Here is a 19,606-nt window from a genome sequence, read left to right on the forward strand (position 1 = left end):
CACTGTTACTGTAATATTGACACTGGCAGGGATGGGGTTAACTGTGAGCCTAGGGGAGTGATTCTAACTGTATGGGGGTTGGGCTCTATAGAAGGATCACAAGCACTCTGTGATCATTCCAGAGAGAAGAACGGTCAGCTGTGTTTACAACAGCTGACCGTTCTTCTCCCTCAGCGGGGAGCGATTGCCTGCCCCTTGCATCAGAGTCCCCACTGACGAGTGGGGGCGGGAGCGCTGCCGGCGGTGCGCACTCGCCCCCTAGCTGCAGGCGCACAAGGTTTGCACAGGAGGGGCTGCCTCCCGCAGTAAAACTGCAGCGGGCGTTCCAGAAGCGGTTAATCACCACTGTTTTTTTTTTTTTGTTTTTTTTTGCTATATAAGCTAAAAAGTACAGAAAAATTTTGAACAATCGTTTTTTTTTTTTTTTTTTTTTTTTTTTATTTTAGTCCTGTTATACAATTTTCAAGAACAGAAGTTCCCCTAAACGGGACTTTTAAGGCACTTGAGAAGTAAATTATAGAAAATTGAAAAAATATATAGAAAATTCAATTTATTAAGTGCAAAAAAGGTAAACAATAAGTTAAAATGGCATGTACAAGCAAGGGTTGGACAGACAGACAAAACTCATAACGCTGGAATTACATAACCCGACATGTTTCGAAGCTAATTACCTGCTCCTTCTTCAGGGGTGGTTCACAGCGGTACTCTGGTAATACAAAAGTGGATGTATAAAAACCATAGAACTGTAAAGTCTGCATATTAGCAAATACTTTTGCAGTTTACATAATAGCAAGCATGTAGTATGAGTACTTACAGAGTTAGGTCAAAGCTGGACTTTCATTGCATGTACAAAAGTTAAAAACATCTGGTTGGTATGGATTCATCCGGTGATAAATATGGTAGTAAGTTGTAACACCCCTATATTATAGAATATAAGGAACCACTGGCATCCCTTATCTCTCCAAGGTAAAGTGGACATCTGAAACCTGTCATAGTCCTATATATGCCAAAGCAAATTTTACTCTGGACAATTATATGCCTGTTAGCAGTCTCTAAACTGTAGGTATTCAGAGCGATGAATGCTTATAGAAAACTGTATCTGGGACTTGTTCACAAATGTGGTAACATCCCAGCAACCCCCACTTAGACTGGATGATTGGTCAGATGGTCTCTGTCAACACCCCCCTTGATGTGAACAAAAGTAGAATGCAACCCTATTTTTTGAGCTTGTGAGTATCATCAAGTGAAGAAAGACCTGTCAAGGTATGAGAGCCAGTAGATCACTTGCTCATTGAATGAAGTCTGCTGAAACCAGGACATTTTTAGGTATTCTCACCCTCTACTCCTTTTTATTTCTATGTTGCTTTGTTGTCTCTGTTATTTTGTAATATCTTTGATTTTTTTTTTGTAAATATTTTATTTGCACCATTTTACCCTTTTCATTTTTAAACTATATTTTTAAAAGTGTTAAAACTATCTCTAAATGCAAAGGCAAACGTAAAGAATCCCTGTCTCTTGAACAGCGCTACTGTAGTATAACCCCTCTGAACATACCTATCTCTGGTGACCATGTGTGTTAGATGTTTCTTCTAAAATCATAGTTAGAAAAAAGATAACACTATACTAGTGTATCTCCCCGTGCCTCGGAAAAGGTTTTGATTAAATATAAGATAAAAAAAATATAAAAATGTGTGTAATTAGTGAGATATAAATATAAAAATATATATTGTGTGGCAGCAGCTGTAGAAATAAAATGGATGATAGAAAAATAGCCTAGGCTATATACAGCGCTTGCTGCAGAAAAACAATTAACTTAATGTATGTGAACAATGTTAAAAACTTATCTTTACAGTATAAGTGAAAATACAAATCAATTAAACACATGAAAATTAATAAAAAGTTCCAAGGAATTGATAAATAGATAAATAAGTATTTTCCGGTGGTGATCAATATATGTGAATAAAATAAATGTAAAATTCAATAAATAAAGTCTTTTCAAGTGGTGATCAGGTGCAAAGTGCTTCGTGCTCAATAAATAAAAATTTGTGACTTTCGTGACGTGGATTCCTCTTTTCCTGTGGCTTGTGGTAGAAATAAATGACTTACCAGAATTGTTGAGTCCTATGTGCTGTATAGCACTAGGACCTACAGCGCTTGGAGGCTGTTCAGGCCGGATTGGGTATCCCTTTGTGGATGATCCTGGTGGGATACAGGTTAGGTTCCTCCTTACCCGATCTCGGTATGAGGTTAAAAGAAAGGCTCCAGATAGTGTATTATCGTTTTAAAAGTTTATTCATCAAATATTCATAAAAATCGGAGTGAAGAAAGACTCAAACTCCAAGTTTGCAGGCAAAGAAACCGCTTACAAACACCTCCTAGCAGAGTGGCGAGCGGAGTGTTCCGGCTTGCGTTCCATGAATATTTGGAATATTCTATGAATATTTGATGAATAAACTTTTAAAACGATAATACACTATCTGGAGCCTTTCTTTTAACCCCATATCCTGAGGACTGGGTAAGGAGGAACCTAACCTGTATCCCACCAGGATCATCCACAAAGGGATACCCAATCCGGCCTGAACGGCCTCCAAGCGCTGTAGGTCCTAGTGCTATACAGCACATAGGACCCAACAATTCTAGTAAGTCATTTATTTATACCACAAGCCACAGGAAAAGAGGAATCCACATCACGAAAGTCACAAACTTTTATTTATTGAGCACTAAGCACTTTGCACCTGATCACCACTTGAAAATACTTTATTTATTGAATTTTACATTTATTTTATTCACGTATATTGATCACCACCGGAAAAGACTTATTTATCTATTTATCAATTCCTTGGAACTTTTTATTAATTTTCATGTGTTTAATTGATTTGTATTTTCACTTCTACTGTACTGTAAAGATAAGTTTTCAACATTGTTCACATACATTAAGTTAATTGTTTTTCTGCGGCAAGTGCTGTATATAGCCTAGGCTATTTTTCTAAAATCATAGTTGTCGTCGTTGTGAAGGGTTGATAGGCCCAAAAGCTATCTGGTTGCAATTTAAAGGGTTAATTGCAGTGGCGGCTGGTGCTCAAAATTTTTTTGGGGGGGGCGCAAACCGAAAAATGTAATAGGCATTGCTTTGCGCCAAAAAACGCTGTAAAAAATTGCGTGACTTTGAGGTCGCAAAAGTGTGAAAGGGGCCTTCAGTAGTTAAGGTATAGTGTGCCCCCTTTCAATGCACAGTGACCAGCATGCCCCCTTTCAATGCACAGTGACCAGCGTGCCCCCTTTCAATGTACAGTGACCAGCGTGCCCCCTTTCAATGTACAGTGACCAGCGTGCCCCCTTTCAATGTACAGTGACCAGCGTGCCCCCTATTAATGTACAGTGACCGGCATGCCCCCTTTCAATGCACAGTGACCAGCGTGCCCCCTTTCAATGCACAGTGACCAGCGTGCCCCCTTTCAATGGACAGTGACCAGCGTGCCCCCTTTCAATGGACAGTGACCAGCGTGCCCCCTTTCAATGGACAGTGACCAGCGTGCCCCCTTTCAATGGACAGTGACCAGCGTGCCCCCTTTCAATGCAGAGATACCAGCGTGCCCCCTTTCAATGCAAAGAGACCAGCGTGCCCCCTTTCAATGCACAGTGACCAGCGTGCCCCCTTTCAATGCACAGTGACCAGCGTGCCCCCTTTCAATGCACAGTGACCAGCGTGCCCCCTTTCAATGCACAGTGACCAGCGTGCCCCCTTTCAATGCACAGTGACCAGCGTACATGCCCCCAATGCAGTGACCAGCATACATGCCCCCAAAGCAGTGACCAGCGTACGTGCCCCCAATGCAGTGACCAGCGTACGTGCCCCCAATGCAGTGACCAGCGTACGTGCCCCCAATGCAGTGACCAGCGTGCGTGCCCCCAATGCAGTGACCAGCGTGCGTGCCCCCAATGTAGTGACCAGCGTACATGCCCCCAATGCAGTGACCAGCGTACATGCCCCCAATGCAGTGACCAGCGTACACGCCCCCAATGCAGTGACCAGCGTACACGCCCCCAATGCAGTGACCAGCGTACACGCCCCCAATGCAGTGACCAGCGTACACGCCCCCAATGCAGTGACCAGCGTACACGCCCCCAATGCAGTGACCAGCGTACACGCCCCCAATGCAGTGACCAGCGTACACGCCCTCAATGCAGTGACCAGCATACATGCCCCCAATGCAGAGATCAGCGTGCGTGCCCCCAATGTAGTGACCAGCATACATGCCCCCAATGCAGAGATCAGCGTGCGTGCCCCCAATGTAGTGACCAGCATACGTGCCCCCAATGCAGAGATCAGCGTGCGTGCCCCCTTACTTACCTGGAGCAGCAGCAGCGGCGGTCAGCTTCTCCTCAGTCCCGGTGACCGGCGGCGCATCTTCTCCAGTCCTTCCGCTCCCGCCTCCTCCTCGGCCAATGGCGTGGGGTTTGCCTTGCGGCCAATCAGGAAGCGTGTATCGGACGTGCTTCCTGATTGGCCAGGAGGAGGATCGGTGTGACAATAGCGAATTTTCATTCGCTATTGTCACACAACGGGTGGGCTCGGGACGCACTGCTCTGCGCCCTGGGTCCACCCTTTGCATCGCCCTATTAGAGCCTCTGGCTCTAATCAGGTGATGCCAAAAAAAAATAAATCCTCATTGAACTCCATGTGTCCGGCGCCCCTGCATGCAGATTAGGGGGCCGGACGCATGGAGGGGGCGGCGCCCCTGCGCCCTCAGTGCACCGGCCGCCACTGGATAATTGCTTAGTTAACTTATCCCAGTTGCAGTCACTCTCAGTCTGGAGCTCAAGCTGGAAAATCTTTGTGCATGGCATGGCTGAAAATGTCATTGTTGCATAGGTGACAGCGCGGTGTGAGGTTGACCAGTCTTTTGTCACGACTTGGTGAGAAGGGCAGTGGTCTGGCACCTCATTTGTCACAGGCCGGTCCCTGTTGAACCGGTAAAATTTTGATCCATGTATGGCTGGCATAAGGAAATAAATAGGCAAGTATGAATTACTTAACTGACTGTACAACTTTACAAATAAGACAAAGGAAGAAATACAGGTCATTGGACACAAGTTAGTTGTGCTTTTTAATAAAAACCTTATACAGTAGTCATGTTTATTGGAAGAATTTGTGATGTTGTTCACTAATCTAAAACCATAGGGAGAAAATATACATTTAGGTTGCAAATTAATTATGTAGTCAAACACTGGTGTAAATCAATAAGCTGCAATTTTGAACAAGTAAACTCAAGTTGTTATAGCAGAATCTCATCAATTTTCACAGCCATTTGGTTAACCCCCAAACCCCTGTTAAATTTAAAGTTCCCATTATTTAATAATATTTAATTTGCAAAGGCAACAGATTATATTCCTTTGTAAATTAACTCGTGTTTGATTTATCCACAGCCAGGTATCAAATCTTTTTTAAAGCAAGCCTTATAAAAGTAATTTGTTTTAAGAGTAGACACCACACGCTTTGTATTACTCTTATTAGCTAGCAAAATATTGTTTTTGTCTCTCTCTGATCTAGTTTGAACTATATGTAAACCCTATCACTAATATCTAATATTAGCTGTGACATGTAAATTCCATGTTAAAAATCATTTTCAGTTTAAACCTGCAGCTTTCATTAAAATAATTTTGTGATACTGCCTTGAATATTCTTGTTCAGGCACTTCTTTTTTCTCTATCGTCCATTGACAGACGCAGCCTTCTTCTTATCCATTGGCAGAGGAGCGCTTTCAATTTGTGGTGTTACCCTTTGGTCTCGCCTCCGCTCCCAGAGTTTTTACCAAGGTCCTGGCCCCAGTGCTGGCCTTTTTGTGTCAGAGAGGAATTGTGATTTTGGGATATCTGGATGATCTTTTGTTGCGAGCAGACTCTCATTCGGATCTGTTGGGCAACATCTCAATTACAGTTCAGACCCTTCAGGAATTCGGGTGGATGATCAACTTAAAAAAATCTGCTCTTGAGGCCATCCATACCCGTCACGTTTCTGGGGCTGACTCTTGACTCTGCTCTGGCGAAGGTCTTTCTCCCCTTGGAAAAGCTTCAGAAGTTGCAACTTCTAAAGCTTTTCCAAGGGGAGAAAGACCTTCGCCAGAGCAGAGTCGAGAGTCAGCCCCAGATACGTGACCCGTATGGATGGCGTCAGAGCAGATTTTTTTAAATTGATCGTCAACCCAAATTCCTAAAGGGTCTGAACTGTAATTGAGATGTTGCCCAACAGATCCGAATAAGAGTCTGCTCGCAACAAAAGATCGTCCAGATATCCCAAAATCGCAATTCCTCTCTGACGCAACAAGGCCAGCTCCGGGGCCAGGACCTTGGTAAAAACTCTGGGAACGGAGGCAAGGCCAAAGGGTAACTCCATAAATTGAAAGGGCCCCTCTGCCCATGGATAAGAAGTAAGAAGGCTGCATCTGTTGGATAAGAAGTAAGGAGGCTGCATTTGTCAATGGACTTTAGAGAAACAGATTTTACAGTAAGTTCTTACAAAAATCCATTTTTTTGTAGGGGGGACAGTGCTCTTTCCCTGTCTTCCAGCTGTGCTCCTTTGTTGTCACTCTTTAGGCTTTCAATGGAACACACATTTTACAGGCATGGTTCACTGTTGTCACCATCGGGATACACTCCAGATAGGGAATGGCTTTAAAGCGGCCACAAGAGATCAGCTGCACTGAGATGCAGCAAGAGATGGCAAAAGTGTAAACACCCTTTATTTTCAAAATGGTTTTTGTTTATGAAACAAAATACACGTAGCAAAATAAATGTAATTTAAGCCCCCCATAGATGGATCTAACGTTGGCTGGTTTAGCAGGGACTGGCTTATTTTCGATCCATCTATGGGCTGGCTTGTTGTACAGAAGTCGATCTCTTGATTGACTTCTGTACAACCAGTATGTAGATTTTTTTTTTTTTCACTTGATCAGTGTTGCCGGCTATAGCTGGTGACATGGATTATTGTATTCTGAGAGTTGGGAACTCTCCCCATTCTCAGAATACAATGATGTTATTTAGTAAAACTGGAGAGTGCAAAATCTAGTGCAGCGCTGCATAGAAACCAACTTAATTGAAGAAGCTGAAGTTTGAAACTGATTGACTGTCATAAACAGCTGCACCAGGTTTTGCACTCTCCAGTTTTATTAACTAAACCCCCATGGCTCCACTGGGTGGATTCCCTTATCAACACCGAGTGTGTGTTGATAGGAGAATTTAATCTTTTTTTTTCTTCAACCCTGTGGTTGAATGTAAAAAAAAAAAAGCATAATTTATTGCCTGCCTTAGTTAGGCCATACAACAAATTTAAGTGATTCAGCTGCCATCATTCTAGTTGCCGCTTTAAAAGTCTGCTTATAGAATACAATACCAAAAAAGTAGATTAGTAAGAGTCACAAAAAATGTAAGAATGACATAAAAATTACTTTTAAGGAAACATTACAATAAACGTGTGTTCATGGAAAATGTGCTATGGTTTGTCTTCATTGGAAGTCTAGAACTTTGACAAAATAGATATTAAAATGCTAAATTTGCATCCAGAGAATAGGGTAGGATAGGAGAAGGTTGTTTTATTTTCCCCCTCTTTTTTTTTGTCTGTGCTCTTTTGTTTCCTATATCTTCCATACCTTTATTCTTTTTCTTGTTTCTTTTCTGCTTAATTTACTTTATCAGCTCTTATCATTCTTGTTTGTCTGCTTTTACTCTGATCCTGAATCGTTTTATCTGTGCTTCCACCTTGGTAGATGTAAAGGTTATAGATTTTTTTGGCTCATCCTGACTTCTGTAATAGGGTGATTCCTCACTAAGATTGATATGGCTCTTGCTTATAAAGTTATTTCTAATTCTATCTTTTTTTTTTCCATTTACTGGTATTTTAACATACAACATGTTTCTAGATTTTTAAAATGCTCAAAACATTTAAAATGGAAAAATAAACTAGATGGAAGAAGGCAGGCAAATGTATAGCTCATATTGATATACTGTGCATATGTGTATGTATGTATGTGTATATATATATATATATATATATATATATATATATATATATATGAAATGACAGTTGGATATGGCTCTGGTCACAGTTATTGAAAACTTGTATTAATAGCTTAAAATAGGTTTGTATGAATGGGAAATGTGTAAATGGATTGGAGCGTCTATGCAATAAATGATGATTTTAACTTACTTAAGATGTTTCTCTGGTACCTTAGGCATTTTAATAATCAAATTTTGTTGCTTATTGACCTGGATAGATTTCAGCAGAATGAGGAAGAAAGGTGGTGTGCCCAGAATATTGAGTGGTGTCTGAAGCAGTACGTGCTTCATCTTTCAACCTCCCATGTTCTGCAGTTCTCATTAAACCATCTGCGTTCTGGAGCTTCTAACATCACACTGACTTTATAGCTCAGTGCTCAGCCACTTATAACCAACAGTATGCTTCGCTTTAATTGTGGATTATTTAAAATAAGTACATATCTGACAGCAAATATGTAAAGACATCTAATAAGATGCATAAATTAATAATTGTTTACACTGTTATAAGCAGCCATATTCAATATGGAGGGGCAGTACAACTCTTGGTCAGTTCAGCACATGAGTGCACTTGTAGGCAGCTGATGTCTGATAAGGAGGGCTTTGCCAGCACAGACAATGCCAATAAGGCAACTACTCACTCTGGCTTTTCTGTTGCCAATGTATCAATATCCTTATACCCCTGTTAGAAAAGCTTCTTATTTAACAGGCAATAACAAACCATTATGTAATAGTTTATGAATTCTAAACATAAATAGATGTGTTTGGTTCTCTCTTGCAGAAAGTGGAAGTCCTGAGTCCCGGGTGAATGCTATTCATTTCTTAGTTTACCAACTTCCTGAGAAAAATCGAGAAATGTTGGACCTGCTAATCAAGCACTTGGCTTAGTATGTAACATCAGTGTTATCTCTGCATTAATGTTGTGAACAAAAAAAGTGCTCATCAAACCCGTGCCTAATCAGTCCATCTGGGTTTTAAGATCATGACAAGATGTCCTTCGCCACCAGGAAAAGGTTTCCTATAAGCACAAGGAATGGAGTAACCTTTTATTAGGCTGCATTCATACCTGAGTGTTTTGTAGCTTTAAGCTTAAATGCGCTCAATAAGCAAATCCCCATTCATTTCAATGGCCCCTGTTTACATCTGGAGGGGGGGGGGGGGGATGAACAGGATTTTGCTTTTTGAGCATCTTCAAGCTTTGAGCTACAAAACATTTAGGTGTGGCTGCTGCCTTAAGGCGGATCTTCACCCTGTTTTTGAAGTTCCTGTAATTTTGATTATCTGCCCCTCCTATAATGTAATTGAAATGAAAAAAACATTTTTTTTCTTTTTAGCTCAAAATACTGTGTCCCCAAAATAGTTCTCAAAATAGTGCGTCCCCCTGTACTTTCTCTTCTGTTCGCCTAGGCTAAGGTAGCTTTAGTGTCCTGGGATCATGGTCATATAGCCCAGGAGTCTTTAGGCAGTCAGATAGAGCAGTGGTCCTCAACTCCGGTCCTCAGGGCCCACTAACAGGCCAGATTTTAAGTATTACCTTGGGCAGATGCAGACTAGTGTACTGCAATCACTGAGCAGCAAATGATATCACCTGGGATGTATTTCAGTTATCTTGCAAATCTGGCCTGTTAGTGGGCCCTGTAGGCCAGGGTTGAGGACCACTGAGATAGAGCACTGTGTCATCCAAAGGGGGTGTGTGTGTGCAAAGGAAGGAGATGGGAGGAAGAGTGAGCTGACTTCCACAGTGTACAGCCCAAGGCTCTGCTACCTGCTGAAGGGGGTAGGAGAAGTTTATTGTGTGTAGCGACGGCTGCTGCTCGGGGGGAGAGGGGGAGCAGTATCAGCAGTATTAGTGTTTAGTGTCAGTGGCTGCTGAGGGGTTGTCTGGAATAAAAGACTGTGTAGCAGCAGCGGCTGTTGTGGGAAATTTGATGAGCAGCATAATGTGTGTAGCAGCAGTGGCTGCTGTGGAAAAGGGGGGAGTAGTGTACTGTATGTAGCGACAACTAGTGCAAAGACGAAGCTGACTGAGAATAGTGTCTGTGTGTTTCAAGATGTTCCAGGAAGAGCCCACACACTGTCTTTACCTGCCCTTACTTCAAATGGCTACCATGACAAAATAGCTCAGCACTGCATAAAAAACAGCTTCTCTTGTAAATATAGCATATATTTAAATATTAAGCCCCTAATTCTAAATTTTACATTCTGACTGAAGTTCCTCTTTAAACATAGAATAAAAGAGAGCACCCAGATCTCGCACATCATAAAAATGCATAGGGCAGTTGTGCACAGCCTTGGTGAGAAGGAAGAAATGCAGTAGCCTGGGCAAGCAAATCTAAATACAATCCAATTCTCTTCCTCCTTGTAGCAGCAGGACCAGGGAGAAGGACCTGTGTGCACCATTTTGCTAGATGACACATTTTGGGAGTGGGTCCCCCTTTCTCAAGCCTGCTAAAGTGTGTTTATGCTGCGCCAGATGCGTGCGCTTCTTTTTTTATAGTTTGCATATAAAACTTGAGTTTTACTTGGGCAGGTCACAGTATCTGTTTAACTCTTTCACACTTAAGGGTAAAGCAAAGAACAACCCAAAATAAATTCTGCTCCCGACGATAGCAGCGATACCACATTTGTGTATGTATGTACCCGTAGAACCCAAAAACAATAGTGCACATTTCCTTTCTTTTATTCTACTTAAAACACACTGACCCTAAAACTAATTTAAAAAAGGTTTTTTTTTTTTTTTTTTTTTTTTAATCCTGCCCAAAATGTACTGACCCTGACCTTTGACCCTATTAGACCCGAACACTAACCCTGGCACTGACCTAGATCAAACATTGATCTAGGTTTGTTTTTTTTTTCACACCGTTTATCTCTCTCTGCAAGGAGAGGAATAGATTGTGTATATTTTCTCTCCATTCACAGAGAGAGAAACACAGGGGTGGGCTTCACAGTGACTGATCACTGTGATAGCCAATCAGAGGCTATCACAACGATCGGGTGACCCGGAATTGGAAGTTCCGGCTCCCCATCATTAGTACGGGACTCAGGGCTCCCGGTGAGACCACCATCTCTGTGCTGGGAGCTCGCTGTGGGGCACACTCCCAGCACAAAGACAGATATACATATAAGCAGCCCCACAGAAAAAGCCTGGTCCAGTGTGGCTGCAGATATACGTATGTGTACTGTCAGCATGAAGGGGGTTAATGTCAGATTAATAGTAATATTGTATGATACTTTGCATAGGGTTTCTGCATTTATCAAATTTAAACCTATTTTGTCTGTTTTATTCTGCATACATGAAGTTTCTACATTGCCTCCTCCATCCTACATGAGTCAAGCTTATGATTCACACTACTTATTGAGCAGAGCTAATTGACAGAGCGGGTGCCCAGTGGCTTAGTGTTAATAGTAGATTTATGTATGTATATCTCTGACGCAACATCTTTTTTTTTTTTTTTTTTTAAGTGTCTCCAGCCATGCCAAGAAGAATTTGATGACTGTAGCTAATCTGGGAGTGGTGTTTGGCCCAACATTAATGAGACCTCAAGAAGAAACTGTAGCAGGCATCATGGATTTGAAGTTTCAAAATATTGTTGTTGAAATACTTATTGAAAATCATGAAAAGGTATTTACCCAACCTCTCGACTGCTTTAAATTACACTAGATAAAAGTTGAAGGGTTTCAGGTTCCTTATAGCAACAGTCAGCTTCAACGTTCATGTTAACCACTTTGGCGGTAATCCCCAGCGTGACTCGGGGTTGATTTTTCATATCAGGATCGGTAACCCCGAGTCACGCTCGGGGTGGATGTGCAGAGAGCGCAGCGGTGTTCTCTTACCTTCTCCTGGCGATCCAGCGATGATCTCTCATTGCTGTGACCGCCAGCCGAGAGTCCCGCCGCTCCTCCGTCCCTCTGTCAGTGTGATGACTTCCTAGTTCCGTTCCCTGCAGCAGCAATGCTGCATGGGAGCGGAACTAGGGAGGGAAATTCAAAAACAAAAAAAAAAACGTTGCACAAAACACATTTTATATTATATTATATGCATATATATATATATATATATATATATATATATATATATATATATATATATATATATATATATATATATATATATATATATATATATATATGTGTGTGTATGTGTATATATATATATATATATATATATATATATATATATATATATAAAATTATATTATTGATTCAATTATAATTCATGCGTTATATATTATATATACATATGTGTGTGTGTATACATATATATATATATATATATACACACACACACATATATCTATATATAATATATAATGCATGAATTATAATCTAATCAATAATATAATTTTATTATATATATTATATATTAAATAATAAAATAATATTATTGATTCGATTATAATTCACGTGTTTGTGTTTCAAATTGATCACATCTGGGATGTCTACTAGAGTCTTGTTTTGGTCAGGTTTAAGTCAGTAATTACTAAGAATTGTAGGCCTATAATACATAACGCCAAATTTCCATGAAAACAATTGTACCGCTTTTGGTATGTAATTCCTGACATAATCATACCGCCAGGGAGGTTAAAGCTCACCACACGTTACAATCTAACTGTTTAGGTCCTCGTATTACATAGTTTAATAAATCTAGAGTTAATTGGGCAAAGATTGTTCATTCAGATTGTTGCATGTTTGGTGAGCTTAAATTTTGGTTCTATACACTGTTTGCGTTCGGGAGCGACGCACGCATTCGTCGTTGTGGGCTAGCACAGGGGGTCGGGGGCACTTGAATTTATTTATTTTTTTATTATTATTTATATATTTATTTTTTCACTTTTATTGATCACAAGAAATTAACAGGTACTCTTTATGGAGGGATCTGGGGTCTAGAAGATCCCAAATCCCTCCTTTGCCCTTGAAAACATTCAAAATGCCAAGATTGGTGTTTTTGAATACTTTAAAAAGCTAGCACCTTTAGGATGCCAGTAAACTGGAAATGATGTCATGACATCGCTTCCGGGTTACCATATCCAAGCCCGGCTTTGTTCGGGTCTCCGGCCAGCCGATGGACATGCCAGCTGGTCGCTCGGGTCTCCCGAGCCGGGAGTGAACCGAGAGAGCGGCAGGAGGGGGGGGGGGGGTGGCATCCCCTCCTGCTGCTTGTAATACCAGCCGAGGGGCTGCTTATCCGCATCGGTTGTTATTACAAGAGAGCCGACAGTCAGCTCTAACAAAATGGTACTGACTGGGTGATGCCTGCAGCTGCATTCATCACTCTGTTACAACCACTTGAAACCAAATGACGTACAGGCTTGTGATTTTGCGGCAAGTGGCTAATGTTTACTAAATTGTCCACACTGCATGAATGAGTATAAACTAAAAAATGAAGTGTTGTTGGGTATATGTTCTGTTTCTATAGCTAAAAGCAAGGTTAATGGTTTTGGCACATCTGTGAACTGTAAATTATCGTGCCCAACGCTGTCTCCTTTTCTCCAGCTTGTGATATATTGTAAGTTCTAAGTCTCACCTACTATACTGTATACTACATACTATACTCATCTACTAGATGCTTATTGCTGCTATCAGAAAGATAATGGTTGTATATCTCTGAGTACATGTGGCCAGGGTATGGGGTTTGATGATTTAGTATTCATAGAGAAGTGGATCGCATAGAACTTAAAATAAGTAAACTTTCAGACTTTTGTACAGTTGCAGTGTCTCTCTCTTAGCATTAGCTGTCACTGATTTATTTAACTTCTTGTACATATAATGGAACATTTTCAGCTGTATTTATCCTTGTAGCGTCACATAGCACAGAAGTCTAAAAACCAGAAGTCAGATGAGGTGACACCAGAATGAAGGAAGAGCCAGGAAGGCAGATTTCATTGTTAGGATGAATAATACTCTACATTTTGGCAATCACCCAGGGCTGACAGACTAGACAAGTGTCTTATTGTCAGTATGGATCAGTGGGATGTGATAGCCTATACAATAGCTTTTCAACCAAGAATCTCTGACGGGCTGATTAGATCTGAAAGTTATTTATGACAAATCCGGGCGTGTCCATGGACAAGTAAAAGTTTAAGGAAATCTATACTGGTTTTAGAACTGCTTTAATTTCAGTTATATAGTTTTATTTAAACTGCTGTTTTATACCTGTTTTTTTCTATAGGTATACAATCTTTGTTTTACGAATAAATATTTAATATGTAAAAAAGGAATAATAGAGCACTGTGGGTAACCTAAAGAGACAGCACAGCCTACCTTAAGGTACAGTTATGTCTGAATAGATTTTGGTTTGAGCCATCTGATAGGGGATGAGTCACTGGGATAAGACACCGCTGTAAGTCATTCAGTATGTAAACATTTTAATCCTAAACATTCCATTTAAAGTCATTGGGTCGCTGGGTTTCTGCTGGCAAACAGAAAAGTATGCATATAAAAATAACCCTATAAGTGCCGGTTCACACTTATGCGTGTGCGGCGATCGCATGTAATATCGCAGCGCACTGCTCCTTCATTACATGCGATCGGATGTGCAGTGCGAATTCAGCCATACACTTTGTATGGCTAAATTCGCACTGCACCCGCACAAAAGTCGCACATGAGGCATTTTTTCAGCCGCATCTGGATCGGATCGCATAGTGGTTCACACTTGTGCGATCCGATCCTGTGCGAACTGTCAGATCGCACTGCGATATGCGATCAAACTGGGGGTGTCGTTAACATTTCATTGACACCCCCAGCATATCGCATATGGCAGTGTGAACTGCAGATGTTCCAGATGTGCGTTTGCGATGCGGGAACAGGCTGCGAATTCGCAGCCTTCCTGCATCGCACAAGTGTGACCCGGCACCAAAACCCAGATATGTGTTATTAAAAAAAAAAAAAATCTTAATGGTGTAATCACACCAGTTTTTTTACTCTAATGGATGATGTGTGCACTCCACCACGATGAGGTGGTGTGAAATGGCCATGTAGATGAGGCATTTTGCCTTGTCTTGCAGTGGGGCTGCGCTGAAATAGCTGCCCAACACATCTAATGTCCATCTTACCACACCTGTTGTGACTAGACCCTAATTGCATTTTTAAAGATGAACTCTAGGAAAACAGCTAAACACACAGATGAAATAAATTTATGAGAGTGAAAGGATTTGTATTTTTGGCCTTCTTTTCTCGAGATTTACCGATTTAGCATTTTTAAGACCCTATTTTTATCTGCTGCAGTTTAGTAGCACTTGCATGTCTTCTGTCCCCAACCGTTAACTAGACCATCGAAGGAGAATTTGCAGACTGATGAGCTTTTTTCTTTGTCACTTTGCTGTCTCCTCCTATCAACATACTCACTCTTTGCACTGATTGGATCCTTGTGCTGCTTTTCCCTCCTCCTGTCTGAATGCTGTTTTATAGGAACAGCAAGAGACTAATACCAAGTCATATTCGAGTACACTATGTAAGCTATGTAGTTTTTCTGAATGTTTTTCACTAGTTTTGCATTTGGCTAGGGTCAGTGTCACTACTGGTAGCATGAGGCGATACCTGGACCCTTTAAAGGTTTCACAGGCAGTCCAACTCCTCCAGGATGGCACATTAATACATGCCACTGCCAGAAGGTTTGCTGTGTCTCCCAGCACAGTCTCAAGAGCATGGAGGACATTCCAGGAGACAGGCAGTAACCCACCACTCTAGGGGAGCTGGACAGGGAGGGGAGCTGGACAGGGCTGTAGAAGGCCCCTATCCCATTAGCAGGACCGGTATCTTCTCCTTTGTCCAAGGAGGGAATAGGATTAGCACTGCCAGAACCCTACAAAATGACCTCCAGCAGGCCACTGGTGTGAATGTCTCTGACCAAACAACCAGAAACAGACTTAATGAGGGTGGCCTGAGGGCCTGACATCCTCTAGTGGGCCCTGTGCTCACTGCCCAGCACCGTGGAGCTCGATTGGCATTTGCCACTGAACACCATAATTGGCAGTCACTGCCACGCCACTGGCACCCTGTGCTTTTCACAGATGAAAGCAGGTTCACCCTGAGCACATGTGACAGACGTGAAAGGGTCTGGAGAAGCCATGGAGAATGTTTTGCTGCCTGTAACATCGTTCATCGTAACCGGTTTGGTGGTGGGTCAGCGATGGTCTGGGGAGGCATATCCATGGAGGGACACACAGATCTCTACAGGCTTGCCAATGGCACCCTAACTGCCATTAGGTATCGGAAATTAAATCCTTGGACCCATTGTCAGAGCTTACACTGGTGCAGTGGGTCCTGGGTTCCCCCTGGTGCACATTGCCTCATGTTGCCAGAGTATGCAGCCAGTTCCTGGATGTTAAAGGAATTAATACCATTAACTAGCCTCCACGCTCTCCTGACTTAAATCCAATAGAACACTTCTGGGGCATTATGTTTCGGTCCATCTCACTCCACCAGGTTGCACCTCAGTCTGTTCGGGAGCTCAGTGATGCCCTGGTTCAGATCTGGGAGAAAATACCCCAGGACACCATCCGTCGTCTCATAAGGAGCATGTCCTGATGTTGTCAGAAATGCATACAAGCATGTGGGGGCCATACAAGCTACTGAGTACCATTTTTGAGTTGCTGCAATGAACATTTCAGCAAAATGGACTAGCCTGCTGCATTATTTTTTCTCTGTCGCTCATTGACAGACGTAGTCCTCTTGATTAATATCAAATTGGGTTATGCTGCCCTCTACAGGAGTAGGACTAGGCAGAAGGAAAACGTTCTGGCCACACCTTAGGGGCAGTCCCAGAGGGTATATCCTCTTCCTGTCTGCTGCAGGAAATCCGTTTTTTTCTGTCTAGTTAGGAGTAAGGACCTAAGTTCCTTGCTGGGATCTTTGGTCCTGGCAAGATTTTTTAGAAAATGTTTTCTTTTTTTAGGCAGCTTTTGTCTCCAGTTGTTCCTGTGAGATCTTCAAGCAAATTATGCCGGATCTGGGCGACGGGCTGGATGTTGAGATCCAGTGGTCACCCCAGCCGGCCTACGAGCGCGCGCAGGCCATAGCTCCGCGCTGGGTCGGCCGCGACACATTCAAGTAAGTATGCTGGAGCCGGGCGACGGGCTGGATGTTGAGATCCAGTGGTCACCCCGGTTCAGCCTACGAGCGCGTGCAGACCATAGCTCCGCGCTGGGTCGGCCGCGACATAGTCCCATTGGATGGGGACTGACCCTGCGAGTTAAACGTCTCGCTTGGACGCCAAGAACCAGCAGAGTCACGGCGTCCGTATTTGTCGACAGCCCCCCACCTCGGTGGAGAGGGTACTGTGAAGAGAGGTGCCCGTCAGTTCCGGTATGGTGAGTAAAATGTTCCCCCTTCCCCCCTGTGGGGTGTTTTTGGGATACGGGCCCCTCTGTGTATGGTCGGATCCTTTTCTGACATTAAGGTTCCCCCTTTTAGCCTATGACAGGTTCACATATCCCCTGTGATAGTGTGATCTGGTTTGGGAGCTGACACTCCAGCAGGCTTGGTTTGGGAGCTAACACTCTAAGCAACCTTGGTTTGGGAGCTGACACTCTAGCAACCTTGGTTTAGGAGCTGACACTCCAGCAGGCTTGGTTTGGGAGCTGACACTTCAGCTGGCTTGGTTTGGGAGCTAACACTCAAAAAGCAACCTTGGTTTGGGAGCTAACACTCTAACAACCTGGGTTTGGGAGCTGACACTTCAGCAGCCTTGGTTTCTCTAGCAGATTGATCCAAGGAAGCCTGGTTCGATTTACCATAGTAAACATATAAAGCATCCAGAGCAAAGGAGGTTATAGCCTACCTTAGACTGTAGCTATCGCCATGCTCCCACAGGCCGACAGGCCGCCATCAGCCGTTCCAGAGCCGTTCACAGGCCGATGCACTGGAGGAGCCACGCTAGATCGGCAGTCCGCCGCCATTTTGTTGTAGACCGCATGTCTGCATTGCCTACACAGGCTGCCCGCAGGTCACGCAGGTCGCCATTTTTTCGAAGCCTATTGTCTTCTACATGGGGGCGGCCATGTTTGATGTGCCCAGCCGACCCCGAGGAGCAGCTGCACAGGGGGCGGAGCCACTTCCTTTTACCCGGGAAACCTAGTACAGGACTTACCAGTCTGCATAGGACAAACGCTGACAGCAGTTTGATAAGGAAACTTCTCTGCATCAGGTGGTGAGCCCTTGGGGTCTCTCTCTCTCTCTCTCTCTGTGGGGGTCCAAAGCAGGTACGCTGAGGGGCGCTATTGCGCTGGTGGATTACAGATAAAAAAAAAGAGGTATTTTTTATTTTTTCTAATTTTTTCACTGGCAAAGTGTCCTGGATTAACATGGACCCTGCCACACATGTATCTCCACCTGATCCCCTCGAGGTGGCTGCAGGACCCTCCAGTTCCCCACTTACTATTGAGTCATTGTTAGCAATTTTGGAAACTTTTGTATCCCGGGTGGAAGTGGCTTGTCGGGGACAGGGCGCAAGGAAGCGACCCCCGCCTACCCCCCTTTCATCTGAAACTTCAGATTCAGAGTCTGAGCCTATCCCTGCAGTTGCAGGTACCTCATCTGGGGTTTGTGTCTCGGGTACTGTCTCTTCAGACAGTGAGGAGGATGTTTCAGCATCTACCATAGGCCGAGAGGAAGCGTTGGTAAACGCATTAATTGTAGCCGTTCGGGAAACCTTAGGATTACAGTTTACACCATCAGAAGGAGCTGATACTGAGATTCCATTTGGTACTAATAACGCGCCAAAATGGCGAAAGTATTTCCCTTACCCAAGTGTTTCGGTAATGTAATTAAGGAAGAATGGGGTCATCCAAAACGAGCCCCTACTATTTCCTAAGGCATTAATAGGCGTTATCCGTTCGAGGAATCCCTCCTCAAGAAGTGGACAGTACCATCTATGGTGGATTCTCCAATCTCCAGATTGAACAAATCTACGGTTATCCCATTGGAGGATGCTCCGTCCTTTTAAGGATCTAGTGGATCGTAAGGTGGAAGCCGTGTCTCGCGCCATCTTTTCCCTGATTGGGTCAGCTTTCAGACCAGTAATTGCTATTGGTCTGGTTTCTCAAACTGTAACAGAATGGATCAAGTGGTTACGCCGGGACTTAGAAGGGAGAGATATCCCTCAGGCGGTATCAGATCTGTTAGAACAGATGATACAAGGGTTACAGTTTATCTGCGACGCTGCGCTAGACGCCACTCCATTATTGAGGCGAGCATCAGTCTCGGCAGTGGTTCTCAGGCATACACTGTGGCTAAAATGTTGGTCGGCAGACCAAGGTTCCAAGAAGGCTTTGGCTAATCTCCCTTTTCAGGGTGAGCGCCTATTTGGGGCCAACATAGATGAAATTATCAAGGATCTCACTGGAGGCAAGAGCACTTTCTTGCCACAAAGTACTAAGGGTAAAGGACCTCGTCAGAGATGGGGGCCTTCCTTTTCCGCCCATAAGAAGTTTTTTCGCCCCACGGGCGAAAAAGCAAAGCCCTCCAAAACTCCTTCAGGAGGTTTTAAGGGGCGCTGGTCGGGCAAGCAAAAGCCCGGCTCTTCCAGACCTGAAGATAAGACTACTAAAGCCTGAAGGTG

General features: G+C 43.2%; 1 protein-coding gene across 2 annotated transcripts in view; it reads left to right on the forward strand.

Annotated features, from left to right (window-relative positions):
* Positions 1-19,606, forward strand: part of ARHGAP10 (Rho GTPase activating protein 10) — a 704,315-nt gene that overhangs the window by 454,762 nt on the left and 229,947 nt on the right. For both annotated transcript variants that reach the window (XM_082261305.1, XM_082261306.1), the window contains 2 exons: positions 8,831-8,936; positions 11,512-11,671. In XM_082261305.1, the coding sequence (XP_082117431.1) occupies positions 8,831-8,936; positions 11,512-11,671 (266 nt within the window). The remainder of the gene's footprint in view (positions 1-8,830; positions 8,937-11,511; positions 11,672-19,606) is intronic.

Source organism: Pelophylax lessonae (genome assembly GCF_965119305.1).
Source record: "Pelophylax lessonae genome assembly, chromosome: 1".
Lineage (NCBI taxonomy): Eukaryota > Metazoa > Chordata > Amphibia > Anura > Ranidae > Pelophylax > Pelophylax lessonae.